Source organism: Poecilia reticulata, linkage group LG16 (genome assembly GCF_000633615.1).
Source record: "Poecilia reticulata strain Guanapo linkage group LG16, Guppy_female_1.0+MT, whole genome shotgun sequence".
Lineage (NCBI taxonomy): Eukaryota > Metazoa > Chordata > Actinopteri > Cyprinodontiformes > Poeciliidae > Poecilia > Poecilia reticulata.
In genome coordinates this window covers 29,977,142-30,001,714 of record NC_024346.1, presented here as the reverse complement: position 1 = coordinate 30,001,714, position 24,573 = coordinate 29,977,142, and the positions used below count along the sequence as shown (strand labels likewise).

The window sequence follows — 24,573 nt, the reverse complement described above, 5'->3', positions numbered from 1 at the left end:
GTCCGTATTGGAGAATCAGCAGACTTGTCGTGAGTGCAGCCTGTTCATCCTGATGGAGACATGGCTAACTGACAGCACACCAGACGCTACCATTGCGGATTTGTGCTCTGTGCGGATTTACAGCAGCCAGAACTGATGGGGATCTGAAGGCATGTGGAAAAAGCAGAGGTGGCGGTTTGATCATCTACATTAACAACCACTGGTGTAGTCCTGTCCATGTCACAGTCAAGGCAGAGTTGTGTTGCCCTGATCTGGTTGTTAATGTAGATTAACAACCAGATCAGGTTGTTCTGATCTGGTTGGACAGCCTGTGTCCTGTGTGTAGGGACACAGGCTGTTAGCTTGTGTCCCTACTCTATTCCCCGGGAGTTCAGTCATGTGATCTCCATCTGTTTTTATATCCCTCCGAGGGCAGAGCCACCTGCTGTCTGTCAAAGGATACAACGTGTCACAGCACAACATCAGTTGCAACATCCTGAAGCCCTCTTAATAATATCTGGAGATTTTAATCATGTCACCCTGGATTCCACTCTGGCGGCTTTTCACCATGGTTGTCAATTGTCCCACCAGGACAAATGGGGTAATTGATTTATTGTGCACCAATGTAAAAGAAGCATACTAGACTATATCCCTTCCCCCACTGGGCAAATCAGACCACAACCTGGTGTACATACAGCCAAGTACACCCCAGTAGTCCAAAGGTTCCATCAGAAGATGTACTCCTGAAGCAGAGGAGACCCTGAGAAACTGTTTCAACATCACAAACTGGGGGTGCTCATGATGAAGACCTATAAGGGATGAACCACTTTCACAAATTACCTTAATTTATGTGTAGATGTGGTGGCCCAGAATAACTTTTTCAATAGATTTAGCCGTTATGCTACACCCACCATTATCACTAAGTCTACTCTGCCCCAGTGCTCTCCCCTAGTACATCCTCCTCCTAACCAGCAGATGCAGTCATTCCACTATCATGGCTCCCTCACCTCACCTTTATCCCCGATCAGCCCCCTGACCCAACCTCCTCCTCTAAGGCAGCTTAGTAACCCCACTCCTTTAGTTTTTACACTGCTAGTCTGTAGCTCTTAATTTATTTTTAGCTTAAGTTTATTTATACAACATTGTCATTCTTGTATTTATACTTCTACTTTTTTCCAATATAAAAAAAATCCCCTTAAGTTCAATGATCAACAGTACCATGTCAAATTTTTTGTATGTAAAAATACTAGGCCAATAAATTTGATTCTGATTTTATTTAGATTAGCAAAATACATAGACTTTTGTAGAATATTCATATTTTTGGACTTCATATACTAGACTTTTCCAGCTATATGTTGTAAGTGAAGTGCTGGTTATTTGGGACTCCTGCAGTTCGATGAATTCTGTTCTCTTTATTTGGAGTGTAATTATGTTCTCTTTTGTTCCAGGCCAAGCGTATAAAGAGACAAGAGCTGTTTGCCAGGGAAGGCCTGACATGGCAGAAGATTGTTCATTTTTGTTCTGAGCATCAGGATAAAGCTAAGCAACAAGCTGCCAGTCAGGAACTGAAGATCCTTATTCAGGCAGCCAAAGAGATTGGTAACTAACTTCTTGCTCTCAAATCCATTGTTTGATTTTCTGTTTTTGTTTTTCTCCAGAATTTTGGGTGGTTTCAACTTCTTCTGTTCAACTACTACACTTTTTCACTACCCTGATTATGTGCTAAGTCTGTGCTTACTTACCACCAACCTTTTTTTTGTTGACACTGCTTCAAACAGTCTGGTGAAAGAATTGTGCCATGACAGTAGGGCTGATTGATATAGCGCACATTTGATATTCCAATATCACAATTGCACAGAACTTCCTGAACCATTGTAAGTGTTCACGGCTTCAAGTTTGCGCTGTCTATAATATTCTTGGTGTTATCTGTTTAATGCAGCATAAAAATATTTACAAGGTAAATAGGTGGTGATGTGGCCCAGTTATTAAGCAACTATAGTTAAGTTGTTTTAGTGGCAAAGCAGCTGACGCCAACCAGAGGTGACTGAGACAGTTTACCTCATGCCAACCCATCTGTGATTAATATATTATAACTACATTATAACCAGCTGTCGTTAGTTAAAATAACTAACTACATCACAGTGCCAGTGATGGCATTATTAGCCGCTAATGCTAACGCAGCACTCTTGCAGTTGCCATTACTATGAGTCATTTAGTCATGTCCACAAAACCAGAATGTTCCAATTCGGAATGAGGAGGAATCTGTCACAAAGATGGTTGTAACTCCCTTATTTCTTACCCGATTTCTATAAAATGTGGCTTAAACTAAACCTGAGCAAATTGCTGATATTTTGATATTGACCAATATAAAAGAGAAATTTGCATTGTCCTTTCTTGCATTTTGACAGAAACCAAACTGTTTATAGATTTATATCCAAAGAGAATTCATATTTTTACATATTACATAATTGCTGCTTTTGGTTAAAATTTTGTAAAGCATGACTTCTATACTTTGTGAAATATTTCAACCTAATTGATGATTGTAATGAATATTGTCACGTTCTACAAACAAGGCAATTGGTCAATTTTTGATGTTTATTGAAGATTTAAAAATTACAGCTGCTGTAGTCCACCACAAAACATAGAACGTAAACTGATAAACTGGTGTAAAACAAATTTAAATCACTCATATTGTGCTTTTTCTTGCTTTCTGAGTCAGTTTTACTCTACATGCAGACCCGTTGTCATGGCAACTGGCACATCACCTCCGTTGACCTACAGGCAGAGAGTGACATAGTGACCAGAATGCCCTCCTGCTTTTTTAGCAGTCTCTTCTCCTTTTGCATTCACACTGAATTCACACCGTGTCAGAGTTCACTTCAACGAGTCCCTGGTTTTTAGGTGGATCCAGGGTTTGCTTCTTTGGTCCGCATTAGAGTTTGATTGCGTATCCATACCTCCTTAAAAAAAAACTGACTTTCTAGACAAATGAACAGAGTTCAACTAAAGTGTCTTAAAATACTAACATTTTAAGACACAGATATAGAACTTTAACACGTTTGAGACTGTTAATGGTTTGATTTAATAGTTTCAGCATAAATAAGTTAAAAGATTTCAAATTTAACCCTCCTGTTATGTTGCGGGTCAAATTGACCTGTTTAAAGTTAAAAAATTTTTAAATAATTGAAAGTATTTTTTCTGCATGAAACTTTTTCTATTTGTCCTAATAGGTACATATAAATTGAAAATGGTTCATTTTACACATTTGGACCACCCCGTGCGTCTACAAATAACATACTGTTCAGGCCAATTTGACCTGGCAGTCAAGTTGAAGGGTAAAAAAGGTAAAAACATGTCCAATTCTATTTGTTTCCTTGCAACTGAGACATATTTCACCAAGCACACACACACACACACACACACACACACACACACACACACACACACACACACACACACACACACACACACACACACTTTCTCACTATTCTCTTTACTTCACTAGTAACTTCACTAGAAACTACCAGAAAGCAGGTGTTCATACAACTTTTGACGGGAACTTTTTATGTTCCCATGGGCAAACTCCACCCACACTGAGTGGAAACTCAGCAGAAGTTGGGGGAAAACATAAATACTCTCTGCATGACTCATTTGTCTTGATTTTAATTAGCGAGTGAATTTGTTTTTGACCCAGAACAGTATACAAGTTCAATTATAATGATCATCCCTTAAAAAAAAATAACAATAAAAAAAATTTCAAAATGTAATCTAAATTTTTTTTTACAAAAGATCAATTTCAAGGATAATTATTATTTTTTGTGTCTAGGTTTTTTTCAGTGGACATAAAAAAAGTAAATCCCATTTTTTGTATAAATGTGTTGTCATTACCGTATTTTCCGCACTATAATGCACACACAATAAGGCGCACCTTCAATGAATGGCCTATTTTAAAACTTTTTTCACATATAAAGCGCACCACATTATAAGGCGCATAGAATAGGCGCTTCAGTTTGGGTTGCCAATTTGTTCCGTACTCTATTATTACACATCCACATTTGTAAAGAAATCGTCCCCGAGTACTTTACTAGGCTGCCCCAGTCATTGTTTCACTCACGGTGTTGGTGTTGCGAAATTGTGCCCAACTGCTTTCTGGGTAACACAGACCAACCGACACGCTGTCGCCGCAGTCTCCGTCTATCTTCCCCCACCCCACCCATTTGGCTTTAAATGTGTTATAAAACTTTATTAAGAAACCAGCGTTCTGACAACTATTCCAGCATGCACCGCGCGCTTCTTCTTCTATGGAGAAAATGAAGTTGGCTGCTGCTTACCGTAGTTGCTAGACCTGTTGTGGCTCAATATTGGTCCATATATAAGGTGCACCGGATTATAAGGCGCACTGTCGGCTTTTGAGGAAATTGAAGGTTTTTAGGTGCGCCTTATAGTGTGGAAAATACGATAATCCTTTATTTTATGAGAAATAAAAAAACCGTCATTGCACAAATATTGATTGAAATGGTTATTGGAGTTAATAATCATATACAAAAATGTTTTGGAGGATTTTTTTGGTTTCTGACACTATTGCATGATTAAACACTCCATGGGTCAAATTGACCCAGGAAAAAAAAATCCTGGTACATTATTGCTGTACACCAGAAACGAACATAACAGGAGGGTTACAATTTTAAGGCACTGGCAACCTTATTTAGTGAAAGTGAAGAGAACAATCTTCGTAGTTAGATTGTAGAGATGCTCCGATTCGGTTTTTTGCTTCCGATTCCAATACCAATCGCCCATGAGGCCGATCTCCGCTGATCACAGATCACTGCTGATCTCCTGGAATGGCTGTTAAGTTTTCACTTCAGGAATAAATTATTTAAAACATGTATTTAAGTATTGATGTATTGTTCCCAAAGGGATGAATAAAGTTTTTGTCTGTCTGTCTGTCTGTCTGTCTGTCTGTCTGTCTGTCTGTCTGTCTGTCTGTCTGTCTGTCTGTCTGTCTGTCTGATACTATGTTATCTGACAATAAATTAATCTAATTTAGACATATTTTAATACTCATCTAAAATCTTTTTTTTTTTCTTTTTTTTTAAGTTACATGCTGCAGCTTTAAGCAGACGTTCGGTGTGAGAGTTCACTATATGGTAGAGGTTGAGTGGCGCTCCATCTGTGAAATATTACAACCAGTAGCATGTAGCGGCGGTACAAGAGCGAGAGCAGATCCCAACGTCTTACACTCGGGTTATTTGCTTAGCTTTCTGACCGTGATGCTAATCTGGGTGAGTGTTGGTAGTTGTGCGCTGCTACCTGGCCACTCCGGATGTCCTTTTTTTCCTCCATTGAGCCTTGATATAGCCAAATGCTGTCAAGTGCTTGTTTTTTTTAATGTCATATTAGATACGTTGTGTTGATGCATTTTGATGTGCTTCACCCCCCAAGGTATTTTTCTGCCACAAAACGCTAACTTCCCCATTCACTCAGAGGATTATAGGTCCTCACGACAGGATTTGTTGCTGCGTGCTTGTGCTGTGTGAAGGAAAGAAGAGATCAGCTGCACACGCATGCTGCGAAGTGAGATGAATGTGATTGGTTTTGGTGATCGGCAACAAGAAACAATCACCAGTCATACACTTTTTCACGGAAATCAGCTGATTATGATCGGTGTCCGATCGATCGGCACTCCTCCATTAGATTGTTTTGTTACCATAGCTACGATCTGTTGCCATGTGTTTAATCTGGGAGTTTAAGCTCCGTTTGTTCATAAATATATCTCAGTAAATTACAATTATAACTAATTGCTTTTAAGGTTGGCCAATTAAACTACCTCTCACTCCCTTCCACATTTCACTAAATCCATGTTGAACTTCTGCTAGAGATGCTGATGTTCTTAGCAACAAGAGGGGCCCCTAAACCAAATTCTGCCTCCTACACCATTAGACCGGCCCTGCACAATGAACTAAATCCATTGCACTGCGCATCTCTCTGCTTGGTACAGAGGGTCAAACTGGGAGATTTAACTTATATGGCTTTAGTAGGTTTTCCAGTTCACATTTATTGAGTTTTTAATAAGCACCCTGTGGTACTTGGTTGAATGTGCTTTAAGGAATGAGTTTTTCTGTTCTCTGCGCGGCCGCATGCAGCAATTCTGAATGACTTGAAGCAGACTAAGCATTTGATATGGCTCAGTTTGATGCATTGTGTCACCACAAAAATGGTAAAAAATAAATAAATTAAAGCCACAAGTGGCGTCGAGCAGCCCTCACAGCTCAGCACCGCTCCGGCCTTGTGGCGACGCCGCCTGCCAGCCACAGCAGACGCTCTTGCGCTGTACCCGCACCTGTCCGCCAGATGATGCGCGCAGATGCGTTCGGCAGTGCTCCCTGACGATGCACCAAAAATCTGGTGCAGATCGGCTAATTCAGTGAGGAGATATATTAATGCATTAACCTAGGTGGTGTCGTGGAGTCAAATTACATTGTAATGCTATTGGGCTCTTTAGAGATTCATAAAGGTCATGCATAAAAAGTTAGGTTCAAATCGGATAATGCATGTGTGATGTAGAAACGATCGTATGCGTACATCAAGGGATTGGAATTCACCATTGGGCCACGCTCATATGGTTCAGCCAGCAGGCAGTGTTGACAGACTTCATCATTATGTCATTGTACATGACTTGGCACAGGATGAAACCCATATGAATCATAGAGCTAAAGGTAAGATATTCAGCAGAAAAAACGGGTGACTTTCTGTTGGATGGGGGCGTGGCTAAGGTGATGTCATCAGTTGATCATGTTAATGTGATGAGGACTGCTCTGTAGTGAGACATAGGAAGTCTGATGCAGCTGTGACCTTGTATGTGCACCTTGATGTTTCATGGCGAATAGTAAAAGTTTGACACTTAGCCACGCCCACATGCTTTGGTGTATGAAAAATCCTTCGATATCATTTGACCTTCAATGCCTCAAAAGTGTGCTGAGTGAGTTTGAAGTCTGAATCTCAAAAGCTGTAGGACGAGTTTGATCAGATACAACGTCTATAAAAAAGAGTAAATAGCGGCTTTGATCCAAAATGGCCGACATCCTGTTGGGTTTGGACCATGGTTCCTAGAGACTTTTTTGTAGGTCCTGTCAAGATACACGTGTACCACGTTTCATAATTCTGAGTTAAAGCATGGCTTGGTTAAAGCATTTTAAATGTCATTTAAAATATTCTATAGAAATTAGGCCGTAGAGAAATTAGGCCACACCCACCAAAGATTGTTGTGGGTTCCTGTTGGGGGTGGATAAGGATGCATCCTAGTGACTTTGCTGCAGCTCGGCTCGCAACTGTGGAATTTAGAGCCAAACATATGGCAAAAGCCAAATATTCGCAGACTTGACACGTCCGCCAAGTTTGGTGAGTTTTTCAAAATGATAAAGCCCCCAAAAAGCCAATTCATTTGGGTGGAAGAATCATAAGAAAAAGAAATAGTATGATTACAATAGGCCTTCGCAGCTCTGGCCTAAACTGATACCAACGTGCTGCACGACTAAGAGGCGAGCATGCATGTTGCTCAGCCGCTAATGTGGCTAATCCAAAAAAACAAATATAAACTTTTTCAGCAGACACAGAATCATGCACTGGGCAGTTTGTTGAGATGCAAACACCAGTGATGGCATAGTTACTTTGAAAAAGTAACTTTAATCAGATTACTGATTACTCCTCAAAAAACTAACTTAGTTACGTTTGTTGATTAGTTGAAGTAACTAAGATAGATTACAAGTTACTTTAGTAGCACTACTAAAGTAACTTTAGTAGCACTGCTAAAGTAACTTGTAATAGTCCATTACAAGTTACGTAATGGACTTGTTTACCTGTGTTTACCCATTTACCTTGTTTACCTGTGTTTACCTAATCCGACCACTTTTGTTAGGTAAACACACAGGCCACACATAATTCTTTGTTCACAAAATATAATATTCTCACTGCATGCTCAACGCGGACGTCTGAAAGTGCAACTGTAGGTTTTATTTGCGATTCACATTGAACTGCAAAATCAGTGATAATGTAGTGGCTTTTAAACTCGCACTTTGATGAATAATTCTTCAAAGAAACATGAGTCCTCACATGGGGTTGATGTGAATGCTGAAACAGGTGAGCCTGTGTGCTGTTTGAGATGTGTGTGGTCTCTACTGAGGTAAATTTCAGAGACCCAGATGTGACAAGGTGCTAGGCGGCCAATGCGTAGATGCGCTAGCGGTGCGGTTGATGCATGCTCCCAGACTCGTACCTGTTCAATCCATTATTTATAAACCCATCTTTCAGGAATAGTTCTGCTCTGCCAGTGAAATGCTCAACACAGCAAAGACTCTTTCAGTAGGCTTATGCAAGAAAAACCCCTCAAAGCAAGCAGCTCTTAGCCTGGCAGAGGGCCAGTAAAGCCTGGCGGCCCGCCAGCTAGGACAGCTACAAAGTTCTACAGTACAGCCAACTTTGCCAAAAAAGAAATAATAAAGCATATAATACTCTCCTGTTGTTTATTTCTTTATAGACAATATCCATCCTCCTCTCGTTATGCAGGAAAGCTTCAATGAAATCATAGAGTTGATCTCTTCAATTCAGTTCCATTAACAAGTCATTTTTTATGGCCTATTTTTGATTTATTCTTGGCAAATTCCAGCCATTTAATCTACAATCTGAAGGTAGAGGTTGTATCGCTTGCAACTGAGATGAAATGTCCATGGACCTCATGCATAGAGTATGCGTACGCACAAAAAATGTGCGGCGCCGTATTTTATGCACAAGTCAGCGTGTATAAATATTTTTTTTTCATGGTTTTAATATTTTATTGTTTAAACGTAAACGATGAAACTGAACCGCATTTATCCTAAGACAATAACCTAACACGCACAAAAAATAAAAAAAATACAAGGACGTGAAAACTTCACTTGAATGTAAAAAATAAATTTCCTCAGTTTTTGTCTCATAAAGATACAACGCATTGGTCTGTGCGCTGAAGCACATAAAATATCTATGGCAAATTAACTCCAAACTGGTTTGATTATTTTAAGGTGATCAAGGTGTGTAGACAATCACACGTACATAAGTAGCTGTGCAAAGGGGCACACCTTTGCGCAGCCATAATTGTGGCACACATGTGCTCTGCGCTACAGTTACGGGGCACAATGTAATTGTGGAGAGCTTTGGCTCTGGTGGAGAACATCGCCACTGGAAGGATTCAGAGGGAGCGATTGATCATATTGATCTGCTGGGAAATGTTGATGATGGTTTGCTAGCGTTTAAATTGCCTGGACTGATTATCGTGGAGCTCTGAGCAAAACTTAAAGAAGGAGCTGTGTGGTACCGGTACTGGTGCAATTGCAGTCATCCTTCAGTCGAGCTGCCTGCTTTGTGAATGCGCCTTTATGGAAAGAAAACATCTTTATTCTGTAAATGTACAACTTCTACACATGATTCTACTATTTAGAATAAAGGTCCACATCCCCACTCAAAGGACTCTGACACGCTGTCATTCTTTAAATCCGTGCTGGACACTCTGCTGTTTAAACAGGCATTTGCGCGATCTCTTTATTATAAATTTTTTTTTATTTGGATTTTTTGCCCCTTTTTTTTCTTTAAAATGTATTTTTGTTTTTGTGAGGTGACCTTGTGCCCTGAAAGCAAATTTTACATAAAATCTAAAATTATTATTATTATAAATACTTATACTGCTACGAATAAGGACGTTGCCATGGTTATTGCTTCACGTGGTGGAAGACTTCCGGGTATTCATACTAATTTACATATGTATTTAAGGGAGGCAACAAGGCGGACCAGCAGCTGTGTTCTATTTCCTGCAAATTAAGATTTATAAAGGATAAACACATGCGTGGCTGTGCACCGATTTTTTTTTGTGCGCCAATCTTTTCAAAATTTTTCCGTACGCCAAGTTTTAGTGTGAAAACTGCACTCTTTTATGCGTGAGGCCCCAGATCCTTAAGAAAAACTTTGCCTTGAAAAGAGATTTTTAATTCTTCCTAAGATCAAATCAGTTTCTCAGTCTCTGTCATTTTATGGCAAATAAAAATATCTTCACACATATTAATATGAGCAGCGCAAGCTGCTGAGTTCTGCTTTGCTATCAAAACTTTTAGGTTAGTGATTCGCTCCAACCATCCAATAAGATCACTGTAGGCCTCCAAGCAGGCATTGAGGTGCGAATCTGTGAGCTGATTGTTTAAAGGTATATTTTCATTGGTATACTGTTTTGTTAGCAATTCTTAAAGCCCGGGGAAGAGCTGCCTCTTGTTAAATTAGCGCGGTGGTCCCCAAACTACGACCACCTTTGGTCCGGCCGCCTGAACAATACCAGAGAGCATTAACATTTTTTTTTCATATATTGTATTTTCCGGACCATAAGCCGTTTATATGTGGATTTTTCTTCAACCACCAGGGGGCTTTTTAGGAGGAAGTGAATCATTGGAAGTCAAAATTGGAAATAAAAGAAGAAAGCGCCCATTAAAACGGAATTAGGTTTTAATAGGGAATTGAAATTTGAGAATGTTGTTGATCAGTTAAATGGCATTGAGGGGAAAAGAAGATTTTTCGTGTTTTTTAAATAATACTGGGGTCATTGAGAATTTGAGGTATAGATATTAGGATCCAGTAGAAGGCAGTAGTGCAACAATAATGGATGCAAGCTGCTGTTGAAATCTAAAGAAGAAGAAGAAGAAAGTGCCCATTTTCATTTAGCACATGCTAGTAGCAACACGAAGGACCAGCACTTTTACTGTTACAGTTACAGTTCGGAAACTACCTTAATCAGTTCAGTTAAATCTAATCTTGGCAACTTTTTCCTTTTCAACCGTAATAAATGTGATATTCAACTGACCTGTTATGACTCAAATTTTGGGTGTCCGCCCCCTCTGCTGCTGCTGTATCGTTGTGGAAAACCTAGAGCGGCAGAGATATCTGCGGCTTAAATGTGTATGTTTACTGGTTTCAAAAATAACAAAAAACTTTGGGGCTGTGGTTTACAGTCCGGTGCGGATCATTGTTCAGAAAATACGGACTATAATCTTTCCTGGATTTTTTCTGTGAAGAACCCAGAGAGGGTTATTTGATTGTGCTTTCTGGAAAAAAAAAAAAAATTTTACATTTAGGCACTCCTACACTCGTACACTCTTTCTGTTACAAACTGACTCCGGCCCCCCCACCAGAGAAGGGAAAAGTTAGGTGGCCCTCACAGGAAAAAGTTTGGAGACCCCTGAATTAGAGGACTAAAATTGTTAAGCTTCTTTGCTAGTTGCTTTCCTCTAGTCTCCCGAATCCAGAGTTCCCCATGTGCACAGTGGAAAACACACAGATAACAACTAGTCGCCATTCAACTTCAGACATATCTAGAGTTTTATTCAGACAATTAAATGCATAGAAAAACAGATCAGCATCACACCCAAATCATCAAGAAGTTCAAACCATAAAACAGACATTAATTACCTGAGAAAAGTTGAAAAATGAACAAAATACAAAAAATAGGAGAAAAAAGCAAAGGTAGGAAAAAAACAAAGGCAGGAGAAAAACAGAAGGTGCCTTTGGGAACTGCTCGTGCGGCCGCAAAACGAAGCAATTCGGCTTGCTGCTGTGAAGTGGAGACTTTTATTTAGAGGTGTATTCCTAATTTTAATATATGCATGGAAGGTGTGTCCTCTCCTTCTAAACCTCTAAGCAGTTTCAAATTACTTGGATAGGATGGGAGACCTATTCAAAATGAAAGAGAGAGCAAAGGTCACTCAAAACAGAATGTTCTCATGCCAGTTACATCTGGAATCTTCTCCCAGTTCCTCCCTTTCTATACATTTGAACAAAGACCCTAGTAGCCAGAAAGAGATTTATTTTTCACCTAGACCTTGCTCGTTTTCCTGCCTGAGCAATTCCATAATATCCCAAATACTAGTTTTGTTTTCTCAAGACTTTAGTGTTTTTCTTACCTCATAGAAAACACCAAAGAATTTGACCTAGTATGTAAACAGACAGAAGTTATCTCTCCCATCCTGTTTTTCCCCATTACTTTTGTTTTTGTGAACTGCCTAGCACAGCACATCTGTTTCCTCTGATAGGAAAAGACATTCTACAGTAAAGGCCCTTTTTCAGAACCGCTTGTGATTTTATGCAAGCTAAGAAAATCAGTCGTTATTTTTAAATTGAACCTACAAATCTACCTACATTAAAATCTTCTCAAAATATTCATGGTCTATCTAATATTTCACATGCACTAAGGTTAACTGTTGCTAAAATTAATATAATTAAACTTATGTCCCCAACTACATATAGTTAAGTTTAAAAACTAGCATATTTTAAATGTATTTTCCTAACAGTCCAGCAACAAATAGATACTGAAATCTGATTGGAAGGAACACAGAATGGGAAACTGGGCAGCCAACAGAGATGTTATAAGAAAGAGAATAGACTAGGGGTAACCAAACTTTTTGAGACCAAGATCTACTTTTTCTGTCACCAGCCACCTAAGATCTACCACATTGACACGAAGATATAAAAATTGTAAATGAAACTCTATTGACTTTGTTCACAGCCCCTCCTTGAAGCATACAAGGCAGCCATATTAGCTTGCTACATTAGCGGTAGCATCTCCTGGAAAATTACGACTTTTACTAAGACTGCTTGTATCAGTCTCACCTAATACGACATACAAACAACCCGGAAAGTCGCCACCCATCAGTTATCTTTAAAGATTCTAGACTTGGCGCAAGTCATATTCCTTTTTTAAATAAAACACAGGAAAACTGGGTGTGGGGCAGCCAAGGGGGACGGGGCTCTAGGAGGTAGCGAGAACTAATATGCCAGCAATACATGGCATAAGATTAACAACGGCCCAAAACCGTGTTTTAAATCAAGCTTTAATATCATGTATCAAAGTTCATGCGCAAAATAAAATATCCTACAGAAATATGAAAGCATAGACTCACCGTTGGGGTTGAGTTTGCGTTCGCCTCCATGGTCTCTGGCCTCGGTGATGCTGGTATTTCTTCAATATGACGCTTAGGTCATGTGATTGGCTGGGTGTTGAAATCTGACAACGATTGCTAATGTCTGTGACCTGAAGTAACCTTGCCATTTTTGTACAGCAAATTTTTAGATGTTGAATTTGAGACAGCGAATTTGAGCAAGTTGAATTTTTAGGACACTGAAAATATTGCATTTGAATTTTTAAAAGTTGAATTTTTTTATATGCTGAATTTTTTTAACACTGAAAAAATATATATTGAAAATGTCATCACTTTGAAATGGGAATGTGAATTTTTTTAACAAATGAAAGTTGCAAAGGTGTACAAATAATGACACTGAATTTTTTTGGGGTCAAAATTGTATTCTGAATTAATTTTGAAATTGAAAAAGTAAGCACAAATATACAACATTCAAGTTCCAGATGCATTTTTTATTCAAATTCTAATGGCACATATTTACTTCCATACTGGTTGCAAACCTGAGGCCAACAGGTATCAGTCAGTTATGGCAGATCTGAAATTTGGTTTGATGACCTCAATATGCCAAATTTCAGATTGATAGAATGAACCACAGAAAGCTGTTAAGATTAAAGCCCATCATCTGAAGTTGGGGTATTTTTCCTCCAACAAGTTCCAGAGGAATCACCTCAAACCAGATGTTGAACTGAAATTTATTTCAATGTCATTTGTGAATGTTAGAGCCTCATTTTCAACAGTGGAGCTATACAGGTTGAAAAAGATTATCACTTTGGAAAAGTATCAACATCAATATTTCCACTAAATAAGGCACAAAAATAAATAGCATGTTTGATAGAGGAAAAGCCTTTCAGACTCTGAGCTCAAAGCAAGTTGCCAGAGAACACCAAACAATTTTTTTTGGTAAATAATAGACAATTAAATTTCACATAGTTATTGTGGTAGAAGTCATTTGATTGCAACTCAGTGAAATATATTTGTCCCCTTTGATGTTTGTCGAGAATCACTATAAACTCACAGACGAACGAGGTAATTAGTCCAAGTTTGTCGTTTATTGAACATTCAGAAACTACAGCGGCTGTAAAGCGCCACAGCAAAGGTAAAATAACCCAAACAGGTGATCAGCTCAAAACCACTCATACCTTTTTGCTCTCTTTCTCTTTGTCGCTTAAGCACATCCGTTGCCGTGGCAACTGCCTGAACTACGCAAGCCAAGCAAAGATTACATTAAAAGCATAACATTCAGTCTGTTGTGATATTAGGTTTTCAGGCTTGATATTTAATTCGTGATTATTAATAAGCGCTCCCCTGAACACAGCGTATTTTGATTAGCTAATTTAAATTCCTGCTCTACTCGTCAGTTGATCTTTGAGTCGCCTTTTTTTTTTTTTTTTGTTAATAAAACCGAAACGCGCTGAATTAAAATGTAACAGAAAAACACCTTGTTGAAACAATAATTACTGAGATCATTAATTTGAACGTGTTTTGTCGATTTTTCTTTCTTTAATAAAGTTACAAACGTTTTGGATCTTTGAATATTTTGATAAGCGCGTCAGAAAAGGACACGCTGGTTTCAGCCTCTTGGCGGTGTTCAGTTTGTCAGCTACTGCCGAGATCGACTCATATTGAGGTCCCCTGGAATAGACTATTGAAAGTAAATCAGCATTTAACTTAACAAAAATTATAAAATAGGTTGTAGATATAGTGAATCTGATAGTGTTTAGGTCTGCTGTGAAGGCCTTAAAGGCCCTGATGATTCACAACTAGGTTCCTTTGCACTTTGTATTGCCTTGTTGCTGAAAATGTGCTACATAAATAAATAATTCCCTTTACCTTTACCTTCAATCTTACACTTTTAGCATGGGTGTAAGTGTGTTTGCAAATATAAAATATATCTGCAAACCACCATCTCTGCCTGCTGACTACCATCTCTGCCTGCGAGCCTCCACTTCTGCCTACTACCTACCACCTTTGCCTGAAAGCCACTACTGTCTCTCCCTGCAAGCTACCATTCTTCTCTGCCTACGAACCACCATCTCAACATGCTAGCTACTACCTCTGCCTGCTAGCCATTGTCTCTGCATGCTAGTTAACATCTCTGCCTGCTAGACAACATCCCAGCTTACTACATTGTCAACACTTTCCTGAATTCCAAGAAAATTGAAGAGAAGGCATGCCTTTTGGTCAGATAAGTAATGAGACTCCTTCTGATATTGTTCTTAGGTGTTTACACCTTTGAAAATGTACCAGTCTTCAGAGGATTTGTATAACAACTTGGCTCACTCCTTCAGGACTTACTGAAGGAGTGAAGTCTGAAGTCTATGACCCTCGAACAAACAATTTTGACTACTTCAGATTTTATTATAAACTGGCACCACTTTAATCAAAAGCCAATAGATAACTTAGTTCATTTAATGTGCTTGTCTGTCTTAAGGAGCTGTTTTGTGTTAAATGAATCTTCTCTTTTACATCTTGCTCAGGCAAGGAAAATTGGATTAGTATCAAATGTAAATGGTCAATAGAAAAGACTCATTCTACTTTTACTTTTAGTATCAGGTAATGTGCAACCTAACCCAGGTCCAATTATTAGCAACATTGACACACCGGAAGAATTCAAAACCAGATCAGATCTTGGTATAATACATATCAACACTCGCAGTTTATTGCCTAAGATAGACCTGGTTAAAATCTGGATTGAATCTACTAATACGGACATCTTAGTTTTGACTGAAACATGGTTAAATAATTCCATTACCAATAAAAATATTTCCTTAGAAGGTTATAATATTTTTCGTTGTGATTGCCTTAGGAAAGGTGCCATCTATGTAAAGAACAACTTCCATGTTACACTTATATCTTCTCTATCCATTCCAAAACAATTTGAATTACTAGCTTTGAAAATTGAATTCACTAAGGCTCAGCATATCACAGTTATAAGGTGTTATCGACCACCCTCTGCTGTCTCTGATGCACTCCCTATTTTGTCTAAATATCTAGCCGACCTAAATAAAAATGAATTTGTTTTACTTGGAGATTTAAATCTAGACTGGTTGACAGCATCTCCAGATAGCTTAAAAACTGTGATTCTTTAAATATCACCCAGTTAATTAATTACCCCACTAGACTTAACAACAAATGCCCTCTAAAATCATCACTCCTAGATTTAATTATGATTTAACGCTCCGCATAAGTATACAGGGATAGGAGTTTTTGCAAACAACCTTAGTGACCCTTGTACAGTTAGAAATCTCAAGTTACCAAAACCTAAGCCACGTATCTTGACCAAAAAAGATTTAAAACGCCTAAATGAGCAAGCTTTTGTTCATGACTTGCTACATTTTAACTGGAATAGGGTCTCTCTTTTTGATAATGTTGACCTTGCCTGGCAGTTTTTCCATGAAGAGTTTTTAAGACTAATAAATAAACATGCTCCTGTACGTAAAATTAGGGTAAAGGGGCGAAATAACCCACGGTTTTCCCCAGAAATTGGGGCTCTGCTTAAACAAAGAAATGCAGCTTGGGCTAGGGCAAGGAAAAATAAAACTGAATAGCGCTGGCTTTGTTATAGGAAATTGAGGAATAAGTGTACCTTATTAATTAGGAAAGCAAAGTCAGACTATTTCCTTGCCGAGATGATAAAAAATTTAAATGATCCCAAGAAATGTTGGAAAACAGTGAAATCAGCTACTGAGCAGGCGCCACTGAGTGACTTTCCAAATTTTGTTTGGAATAAAAGTAAAATGGTGTCTGATAAATTAGCAATTTTAAATTATTTTATTGAGCATTTTATTTCTGTTGGCTCTCTATTTGATGATTTAAATTCCTCTGGCCCAAATGTAAATACTGATGAGCAGTTTTTGAATAATGATTGTAACTTCACCATTTTTAATTTTTTCACCTATTTGTACAGCTGAGGTTCTCAGAGAATTGAAAAATATAGACACCAAAAAATCGGCAGGGCCAGATAACCTGGATACTTTTTTTCTAAAATTAGCTGCAGAGTTTATAGTAGAGCCATTGTCTCATATTTTTAATCTAAGTTTAATCTCTAATAAAATCCCTAGTGTGTGGAAATCAGCATTTGTTTTGCCTCTATTCAAGAGTGGAGAATCGTCACAGGTAAATAATTACAGACCAATTTCTAAACTGTATTCTAGCAAAAAAATTTGAAAAATTAGTTGCAGATCAATTGAAGATTTTTTTAGATTCCAATTGTGTTTTACAAAATGTACAGTCTGGTTTTAGAAAAAAATATAGTACTGTTACTGCCACTTTAAAGGTTATTAATGATCTTATTCAGGTTCTTGATAACAAAAAGCATTGCGTTGCTCTGTTTATTGATTTATCAAAGACATTTGACGCAGTAAATCACACACTTTTAATTGATATTCTACGCAGGATTGGGCTCTCACATCAAGCTACGATGTGGGTAGCTGATTACCTGTCAAACAAAACCCAGAGAGTTCAATTGGCCGGCTTTACTTCCTCTATTCGTACGGTTTTAAATGGTGTCCCACAGGGCTCAGTTCTTGGCCCACTTTTATTCTCTATCTATATAAATAACTTGTGTGAAAATCTGTCATGCTTTTTATCTTTTTTATGCAGATGATTTAGTGATTTACTGCTATTCTTTATCACTTGTACAGGCAATTCAGTATTTGCAGTCTGCTTTTACTGTAGTTTAAACCCTCTTACAAACTCTGAAATTGGTTTTGAATGTGGATAACACAAAAGCAATGTTTTTTTCCCACTCTAGGAAACTATCAGAGATCCCTCCATTGCTTACCACTACTGTAGGGACACAAATTGAGTTTGTCAGTAATTATAAATATCTTGGCTTTATTTTAGATAAAGAGCTTTTAAAAATCACATAGCAAATTTGCTACCAACACTGAAAAGGAAGACTGGGTTTTATTACCGAAATGGTTCTTGTTTTACTCTTAAAGCTAGAAGTAAATTTTTAGCTGCAACATTCCTGCCACTCTTGGATTATGGAGATGTTTTATATATGAATGCTTCAACCAAATGCCTTCAATCATTAAATACTGTTTATCATTGTGCTTTAAGGTTTGTAACTGGTAGCAGACGTCTCGCATATAATTGTGAGTTGTATGCAAAAGCTGAATAGCCTCCTTTAAGCGTACAGAGAAACAATCACCTGATGATCCTGATTTATAAATCTCTACTCGGCTTGGCTCCAGCGTATTTAGACTCTCTTTTACATAGATCTATTAATTCCCATTCTTTACGCTCCAACAACATTTTTCTTTTGCATGTTCCACGTTGCCGAACAGAAAAAGGAAAGCAAGCTTTCAGTGTGATGGCTCCTTCAGCCTGGAATCAGCTCCAGTCTGAACTCAATATGTCAGAATTGGTTTCACTGGACTTATTTCGAGCGATTCTTAAAAACAGGCAACGAGATTCTTTTAAACAGTGTCACTGTTTTTAAATTATTTTATACTGTTTTATACTTATGTGTATGTGTTAATCAATTTTATTTTGTAACCAGGTTGCTCTGTACTACAGACTTATGCCCAGGTCTCTCTTGAAAATGAGATCTGGATCTCAATGGGGTTTACCTGGTTAAATAAAGGAAATAAATAAATATCTAGGAAAATATAAAATGGCAGTGCATGTGTAGGAATGGATAGGAAATTCATAACTTGGTAAAAAGCTAGGTGATCACAAGCTATTTTCAGTGCTGCTGTGACACGAAACTATTATTTTGTAAAAATGTTTTTGTCTTTTTTCTGTTTAACAGTTGGTACTGAACATGGTCAAGATGCCATAGAATGTGCTGCTGTCTTTCTGTTTGAGACCTTCCAAAACAAAGACCATGTTGGAACAGAGGAGACCCGTGCCATTAAGCAAATGTTTGGGCCATTTCCATCGTCTGCAGCTGAAGCTTCTTGTGCTTGTGTGGCTCGGCTGATTACCCCACTTGATGACTCCAAAGTCGAAGATTTCATCAAAACCCAGCGTTCCCGTTACCACTACCAGCGAGGCTCTACCTTTGGGCGCAATGTTAATTTCTCTTATGACTTTTACACGCTTGACCCACTGGAAGACCTCCAAGGTTCTGATCTTGGTGATGAGAAAGTGGACTTTGTCAACTTTCTCAATAATCAGCAAAGTGGATATAAGTCTGCCAGTGAAGATAATGAGCCCCGCAGTGGAACAACTTTAAGCTCTGGAGATGGATCCATCCTTCGAAGAGAAGTGGAAAAATACCTGGAAGGAGGAAATATGATTTCATCTAACCCAGAGGAGCTGTGCACCTCCTTGTTTGAGATGCTAACCTCCCACAGGAGTGATGATGAGCTGCAGAATGAGGTAAGGGATAGAAGTCTAAAAGAATTTCTATGTCTAATAAAGTAGTGTCAGATTTTGACAGAAATATTTTCCTTCATAAAGACTTATAAACTGACTGACAGATGCATATTTCTTTAGCCATGTGCTGGTTTTATTCATATCAGGTATTTTGTTCCCTTAGGTGGCTAGGTCGATCTGTATATGTTTCTTTAGCATTGAGGTGTAGTAAAGATTTTAAGTGGACCATCCCACCACAGTTTAGTCTTCCTATAAACACAGACTGTGGAAGAACCACAGTGCTGGCTCTGTTGGACCTCAATTTAGCATTCAACACTATTGACCATGACATATCGCTGAAATGACCGGAGAATTGGGTAGGACTCTCCAGTCCAGTATTCAACTGGTTCAAATCTTACATAAAGAACATTGATTTCTTTGTTTTAATAGGTAACTTCTCATAAAAGCAGGCAGAAGTCACTTGTGGGGTACCCAAAGGTTCAATCCTGGGATTCCCCTTATAAAATAAGTATAAGCTCCCACGAGCTTGGGTTATAACAAGAAATAAGATTAGCTACCATGACAATGCAGATGATACACAACTCTACATTACGATGTCACCAGATGACTCTAAACCCATCCAAGCACTGAACAGATGAACAGATACAGTTTTAACACAGCCACACAGATAAATGTGTGGCTGTGTTAAAACTTTCTCCAGCTGAGCAGAAACAAAACTGTTGTAATCATCTTTGGACTTGAAGAGGAACGATCTAGACTCAACGCACAGCTTCAGTTACAACAGCTGGAAACTAGCGATCAGCCTCGGAATCTAGGTGTGGTGATGGACTCTGACTTGAACCGTCAGAGCCACATAAAGACGGTTACAAAGTCAGACTTCTATCTCCTGAAGAATATTTCCAGGATTAGAGGACTAATATCTTGGCAAGATCTGGAGCAGCTTTTCTTGATGGGGGCGGTACCGTCCCCCGGGGGACGTTCAGAGGATGGCAGGGGGCGATGGCGGAAATTTTTACAAAAGGGGGACGTTTGCTCGAAGGTAAACTTTACACCTTAAATGCACAACTATACCAGTTTAGACTTTGAGCAGCTTGTTAAAATTGTATTGTGTAACATTAAAACATGCTTCGCTGCAACTGTGTCGATGGTAGCTCTCCTTCTCTTCAGTATTTGAACGGAGCTGCGTCTTGGTGCAGTTCCGTTCTTCTGCTACTGGTAGCTTCACCGCGTCAGTTCAGCGTCATCCTCCACAATTTAATTATTTATTTTTTGTTCAAAGAAATTGAAAAAAAAATCAGGACCCTGTCAATTACAAAATTAATCATATTGTATTTTCAAAGGTTGTTTTTAGCAGTAAAAATGTTATGTTCCCACTCCCAGATCAAAAAACACATCCATATTTGCCCTGAACCTCACTATCTGCGTTAAATGGTTCGTTCCTGCTTGGAGCGCTTCACCATGACGCTGTTCAGCTGCAGACAGTGGAAGACGAGAACAATTGTGGCAGTTACTATGCTTGCTAAGAAAAGTTATAAAATCAGGTTTTCAAAAAAAAATAGAGAGGGAAAAAGGCAAGAGTGTTAATTTATAACCCAGTTTTTCTCCAAGAGAGGTGAGTAGACTGTGTGAGATCAAACATTTAGCATAGTTAGCTTAGCTACAAACTGCTTTTTGCCTCCTTTTCACTAGCATTTAATGAATTAAGGGAAAAAAAATTACCAACATATTCATATATTTAACTTGTCCCTTGTACATGTAACAACAAATGAGTCAAGCAGCAGCAGCTCTAACCCACGTCCCTCCTGACCTGTTCTCTTCTGAGTGAGATTAAAGCTGCAGTATGTCATTTTTTTATAAAAAATGTTTTCACATATGTTTTAAAACTGTCATTATGTTGTGACAGTATGGTATGAGAGGTAATCTGTGAAAAATCTATTTCCTCTGCCTTCTCCCAGTGCTAGAAACAACCAGTCAGTGGCAGGAGAGTTTTAATGCTGTCAATCACAATCTCATGTGGTGCTGCTCATTCGTCCTCCCCCTTGATTTGTGCTGTGCTGCAGTTAGCATAGCACAGAGCTGTGCAGATTCAAACTGAATGCTCAGTTTAGTTAGCATAGCTACTAATGATGACAAATAAACGGTTTCTTGTAATACGTTTTCGCCACCATTATCACATTTAGCAGTGAGTAAATGAGGCTAATTCACAGTGCTAAGAGCGTCCTACTAGTTCTGATTAGTTGTTTTGGTCAGAACGGTGCATTAGTTTAACCAGTAATAGTAATTCAGGAAGGAGATGGAGGAGATTGATTATTTTCACAGATTATCTGTCTCATGACAAACTGCTTTGACATTGTGACAGCTTTAACAAATATGGAGAAAACATGTTTTTTATTAAAGTTATGTAATGCAACTTGAATAAAATGCAAATACAAAGCATTTTTGAGAAGTCTGGATTGCTTTATGTGTAGTTGCACATTGCTTTTGACTGTTGCTCATGGGGAGAGACATTCCAGTAATCTGGAACTAATAGAAAACATTTAAGCAACCTACTTGCATACTGGATGTGGACTGTTGGATGAAGCCTTTAAAATTGTGATGCTTTTTTATGGGTCAAATAGACTCAAAAAAATTGTAACAGCAGCTGCGCAGGGGGGCCCAAGCAATTTTTTGTCAGGGGGCCACAGTTCCTGGCGGCGCCCCTGCAGAGGACGATATGGCAAGAATAAACCAAAACAAAACTATAATCCATATTCCTGTCTCCTATAGAGCTTTGGAGCTGACATCACAGCGTGACGTTTACGTCGCTCGACGCCATGTTTGCAGACCAAAACAAACTAGTCAGAACACCGGTGTTTTCATTGTATTACCGACCGCAGCGAAGTTGTTTTGCGAATTTTATGCTGGATATTGGCCCTTCGTCGAGCAATTGACATTCAGCTCAAGGTTGATCCAATTTATGAACGCTAATTTTGGCCAGCTGTTCTCTACCGATCCCCCCTCAAGTGCTTGGAGGTTCACATAGGGACCGTCAATTTCCGTACACTCCTGTAATTAAATGCTTTGTTTTGTGACCAACTTGTACAAAAAAGTGGTCATTCATGCTATTAAACGAGGCACACTATCTATATAAAAATTTTAAGTCATATTTAATATTTTAAATAATATTAAATGTTTTCTTCAATAGCCTCCAAATGCACACTCATGTTTATTACATTTTAACACTTTTAATATTTTTTTAGCTATTTCTGTAGTCACAATTTTGTATTTTTCTTTAATAGCTTCTAGGTCATGTCACCTATTAACTCAAAATCTGTGTGAAATTATTCTACTAAACTATATAGAATAGGCATATTTTTATTCCGTTTTGACCCCTTTTTTATTTAACCAAATTTACATTTAAAAAAAATATATATTTTTAAAAAGTTCATAAAATTAATTTCCTCAGATGATAATCACATTTGTTGCCTGTAATGTTTAATTTCATAAAATTCTGGGACAGCATCTATTTCATTACATGTTCACTTACCTGAAATATGTTAAATACAAGAAATATTTATTAAAGTGTGATCTATTTCATAAAATTTACTTGTCACCTTTATTGTTTAATTACACGTTAAATATTTAAAGATGGGCTCTTTCATCTGGCTTGTGTCATGATGTGGCGGTGGACACAATGCAGCAGGCAGTAGACGTAATTTATGTGGATATTATTTTAATGAACAAAATAAACTAAATCCAAAATCCAGGGAAAACAAGGAAATCCAAAATACAATGAAAACAGGAGACACAAGGTATAACAAAGGTAACGACTGGCAACGTGGTGAAGATCTAAACAAAGAAATAACCTAACTAGAATTACTAAAGAAAGTCTAACTGAACCTAAAGTGATAAAATAAGAACTAGTAACACTACGAGGGGAGCTAGAACCTAAGAAAAAACCAAACTAGAATTACTAAAGGAAGATATATAATATATATAGACTCGAACATGAAAGAACAACTGAACATAGGGTGATCAAATTAAAAATAAACATTACTAGAAACACTGCAGGGAGGCTGAAATAAGAAATAACTAGAAGGATAAAAGAGAATTAAACTATAGTCATTAAAGAAGGCTTGAGATGGACTCAGACAAACAAGGACAGAACCTAAAGTAACTAAAGAATTAACCTAACTAGAAACACTATAAAGGACTGAAAATAAGGAAAGCAGTAATATAATTCTAATTACACTAAATACCTCAAATAATAGTATCAAAAGGACCATGAAGGGCTAAACTAAAGTGAACTAAAACATGAAGCTAAATAAAATGAAAAACAAAACAAACCCAAAAACCCAGTGTCCTGACGGATGTCTGATTATATAATTGTTTACTTTAATCAAATAAAATGTTTATTTAAAAATATAATCTTCCATTACATGTATGTTTATTACCTGAAATATTTTAAATATCAAATTTTTACTTAAAATGTGGTTAATTTTTTTCACCTGTTTACATGCAACTTGAAGTGCTTGAATCAAACGTTTTATGAATGTTTACCACACAAAATTATTAAATGAGAGAAAACAGCCTCTTCCAACTGCATACATATTTCAACACAAATGGTTTATGTTCCTATTCAGAGTCTGCAGCCTTGCTGAGCTCCTCTCCTGGCGTTTCCTCGTCAGCCTCTCCAACTTACTCCTCTTCTACAGCCTCCACTACTGTGTTTTCATTATTTACCTCTTCTGGGGTAAATATTGAAAACAGTCTCTGTAACTTGATCCCCCACTTGTTGATGGTTTTGCTGTATCGCCTCTTTAATTGACGCGCATGCAGTGGTGGAGAAAGTACTCAAACAATGTACTTAAGTAAAAGTACAAATACACAGACAAAAATTTACTTAAGTAAAAGTCAAAGTACCACATTATTATTTTACTTAAGTAAAAGTAAGAAAGTACAAGCTTTTAAAACTACTTAAGTATTAAAAGTAAAAGTACTTGCCGACTGTATTATCCAACGGCTTATATAATGTCATTAAGTGTAGCTATCATATTTAGTTTTAATAAATTAGTAATGTACCATTTTAATGAGCAATGCTGCAGATAAAGCATGTTTTTATTGTGTTTACCCTGTGACAGTTTAGATTTAGATATGTTATTGTTATGCATCAGAATTTCAGGGATGACCTGCAGGGTTAAATGTAATTAGGCAAAATGAGAGGAATTATTATACCTTTGAAATGTTTTATTTAATTCAAAATAAACACATTCAAAAGAAACTTGTTTCCCTGAAAAAAGGGACT

At 37.8% G+C, this 24,573-nt stretch overlaps 1 protein-coding gene across 3 annotated transcripts in view; it reads left to right on the top strand.

Annotated features, from left to right (window-relative positions):
- Nucleotides 1-24,573, top strand: part of ascc3 (activating signal cointegrator 1 complex subunit 3) — a 368,707-nt gene that overhangs the window by 10,637 nt on the left and 333,497 nt on the right. For 2 of the 3 annotated variants that reach the window (XM_008432855.1, XM_008432857.2), the window contains exons 3-4: nucleotides 1,428-1,578; nucleotides 18,721-19,292. In XM_008432855.1, the coding sequence (XP_008431077.1) occupies nucleotides 1,428-1,578; nucleotides 18,721-19,292 (723 nt within the window). Of the gene's footprint in view, nucleotides 1-1,427; nucleotides 1,579-18,720; nucleotides 19,293-24,573 lie in introns of those variants that run through there. The other variant, XM_008432856.2, reaches the window with a different exon arrangement.